This window comes from Orycteropus afer, unplaced genomic scaffold (genome assembly GCF_000298275.1).
Source record: "Orycteropus afer afer isolate SDZICR_OR568_19922 unplaced genomic scaffold, OryAfe1.0 scaffold00247, whole genome shotgun sequence".
NCBI lineage: Eukaryota > Metazoa > Chordata > Mammalia > Tubulidentata > Orycteropodidae > Orycteropus > Orycteropus afer.
This window is the reverse complement of record NW_006921834.1, coordinates 106,385-109,306: the sequence shown is the minus strand read 5'-3', so window position 1 is coordinate 109,306 and position 2,922 is coordinate 106,385. Positions and strand designations below refer to the sequence as shown.

General features: G+C 35.7%; 1 protein-coding gene across 1 annotated transcript in view; it reads left to right on the top strand.

Annotated features, from left to right (window-relative positions):
* The window catches only part of LOC103204392 (olfactory receptor 6C6-like), a 1,065-nt gene extending 915 nt beyond the window's left edge, over positions 1–150 (top strand). Inside the window, exon 2 of the mRNA XM_007949591.1 lies at positions 42–150. Within this exon, the coding sequence (XP_007947782.1) occupies positions 42–150 (109 nt within the window). The remainder of the gene's footprint in view (positions 1–41) is intronic.
* The last annotated feature ends 2,772 nt before the right edge of the window (positions 151–2,922 follow it).

Here is a 2,922-nt window from a genome sequence, read left to right as displayed (position 1 = left end):
ACATAAATAACATGTTATTGAATGAAAAAAGAATGTATTCAAATTTTAATTACATTAGTTCAGATCTGCATCATTTCTCTTCTCAGCAATTTTATCATATTATGTTTTCTATCACTCCTTCTTTACCCTCTATATTCTTCTTCTGAGTAAGTCTTCCTACTGTTTAATAATAAATTGATCTCTTTAATCCAAAATTTTAAATTTCATATTTGCCTAGAAATATATCCTATCATAAAAGATGTGTTTATGTACTATTTTTTGTAAAACTGGACTTTGGTAACCCACTTGGTTAATTATATGTCTGTAACTATATATATGCATTGAATCTACTTTTAAGTTGTTATCATTCTAAAACTTTAGTCTGAGACAGAGAACCTTATAATTACTATATAACATAATTAGTGTCATGATAATAAGTGGTGGAAAATCTGTTTAATTTTAAAGATAAGCAAAACAGTCCCAAAGGACATCTCTTATGCTGAAACTTGAAAGATAAATAAGAGTAACTAAGGAAAAGATAAAGCATTAGATCCAGTGAAGGTGAAGAAAAGGAGCAGGTTAAACAACTGGGAAAAATAAGCAAACCCACCTAGCTGGTGAAGATGGAGTGGAGTCATTGGGAATACAAAAGAAGTCGAGGTGGAGGGAAGGACAGAAAAAAACAAAAACAAAAACAACACATCACAGAACCCACAAGCACTGAGGACTCAAAATAGCCACACCTGGAGTTTTTCCAGGTGAGCTGGGGTTTTGAATGGGAATAAAGATATTACTGAAAAATATCTCAAGAACCCCTCAATTTGCACTGCTGGTAGTCCGGAAGAGAGTGGGGGAAAGGGAGAAGAAACTCTCTCTGAGTAGGTGGAGTCCTGGGTGGTTGCATGGCAGTGGGCTTGGGTTCAGCTCTTGGCAACACTTTTTAAGCACAGAGTGGATCTCTGCTAGTTTTTTTTTTTTTTGTGGCTTGTCAACCCACACAGAATGGTGTGGCCCTTTGTCTTTTGGGGCAACTGTTGGGTTTGAACTGTTGGGCTTTGATTGACAGCTGCATAGCATCATCAGTGGATGATCCCAGAAAAACCCAGGCTGCCCTGCCCATGCCTGTACTGCTGACTGAATTATCTTACCCCAAATGCTGAAACTCCTTCTGCCTTTCTATCCAGGGGTTCTCTCTGGCATTTTTCTTTTCTTTTCTTTTTTTTTTTCTCCCTTTTCTCCCCTGCCTCATACAATAGGAGGAACACATTAAACATCCACTGTGAAAACTACACTGAACACCTCACCCAATAAACAGGTGACACCAATAACTCCTGTGCCACAGGATCAATGACAGATGGAGGACAACACCTGTAAGTCCCAACTGCACATTCTCTTCATGATGAACAGAGACTTGGACCCATCCCCAACAGTGATTCCACCAACATAGAGAGAGCTGGAGAGCAACTCGGTACAACCAAGTTAGTAATCAAAGATGTCCATCTGCTTCACACTTTCAGATATACTAAAACATAAAATAAAGGTGAAACAAATTAATACATATCTAACAAAGACAACAACTTCAAAATGTCTAGGAAACAACAGAGAACTGTAGATGATGATGATGATGATGATAATAATAATAATAATAATAATTAAAAAAAAAAAAAAAAAAACAGAACAAGATAATAGAAACAAAAGTCCAAACTAGAAAAATTATGTATCTTGGAGGAAGAACAAGCAATAAAATTATTTGAGAAAAACAATGGGAAGAGACACAGAACCCTGAAAGAATTCAGGAAAATCATTCAAGAACAAAATAACAATATAAATATACAATTAGAACTCATACAAAAGCAGCAATTAGAAATCAAGAAGATAAACACTAAAATCACAGAGATAGCTAACGCAGTGGAAGGATGAAAGAGTAAACTAGAACAGGCTGAAGAAGAACACATTTCCCAGCTAGAAGATAAATCACTTGATGCCAGCCTCTATGAAGAAAAATCAGGACAAAAATATAAGAGAAATGAAGAGAACTTAAGAGTTATATGGGATGACATGAAAAGAAACAACATACATATCATTGGAATATCAGTACAAGAGGAGGCAAAAAACAAAACAAAAGAAACACAAAATGTGTTGCTATCACTAATTGCACTCAGGGTAAATGGACTAAATGCACCAGTCAAGAGAAAGAGAGTGGCGGATTGGATAAGAAAAGTAGACCCACGTTGCCTACAAGAGACCCAACTTGGACACAAAGATAAAAATAAATTAAAATTTAAGGGGTGGAAAAAATATATCAAGCTAATGGCAATCAAAAAAGAGCAGGAGTGGCAATATTAATTTCTGATAAAATAGACTTCAAGGTGAAAAATAGCATAAGGGACAAAGAGGGACATTATACAATGGTAATTGTTGAAGACTTACTAACAGAAAAAGTCCCCCATCATGAAGAAGGAAAAGATACCCATCCAAGAAGCACAACAAACCACATCTAGAATACATGCCAAGAGAAACTCACCAAGACATATCATAATCAAATTTTCCAAAACCAAAGACAAAGAAAGAATCTTGGGAGCACCTTGAGAATAACAAAATGACACTTACAACTGACAACTAATAAGACTAAGCTCCTTCTCAGCAGAATCCATGCAGCCAAGAAAGCAATGGGATGGTACATATAGAACCTTGAAGGAAAAGAACTTCCAAGCAAGAATTATATATCCAGCCAAATTGTCCCTCAAATATGAGGGTGAAATCAAGACATTCTCAAACAAACAAATTAAAGGAATTTATGAAAACCAAACCAATCCTACAAGAATTGCTAAAGAGAGCCTTTTTAATAGAGAACCCACAACAGAGACCAACAAATTAAAATGAAGACACTTGACATCACCACTTAGAACCCAAACCAGAAAAAGATTATCATAATAAGCTCAT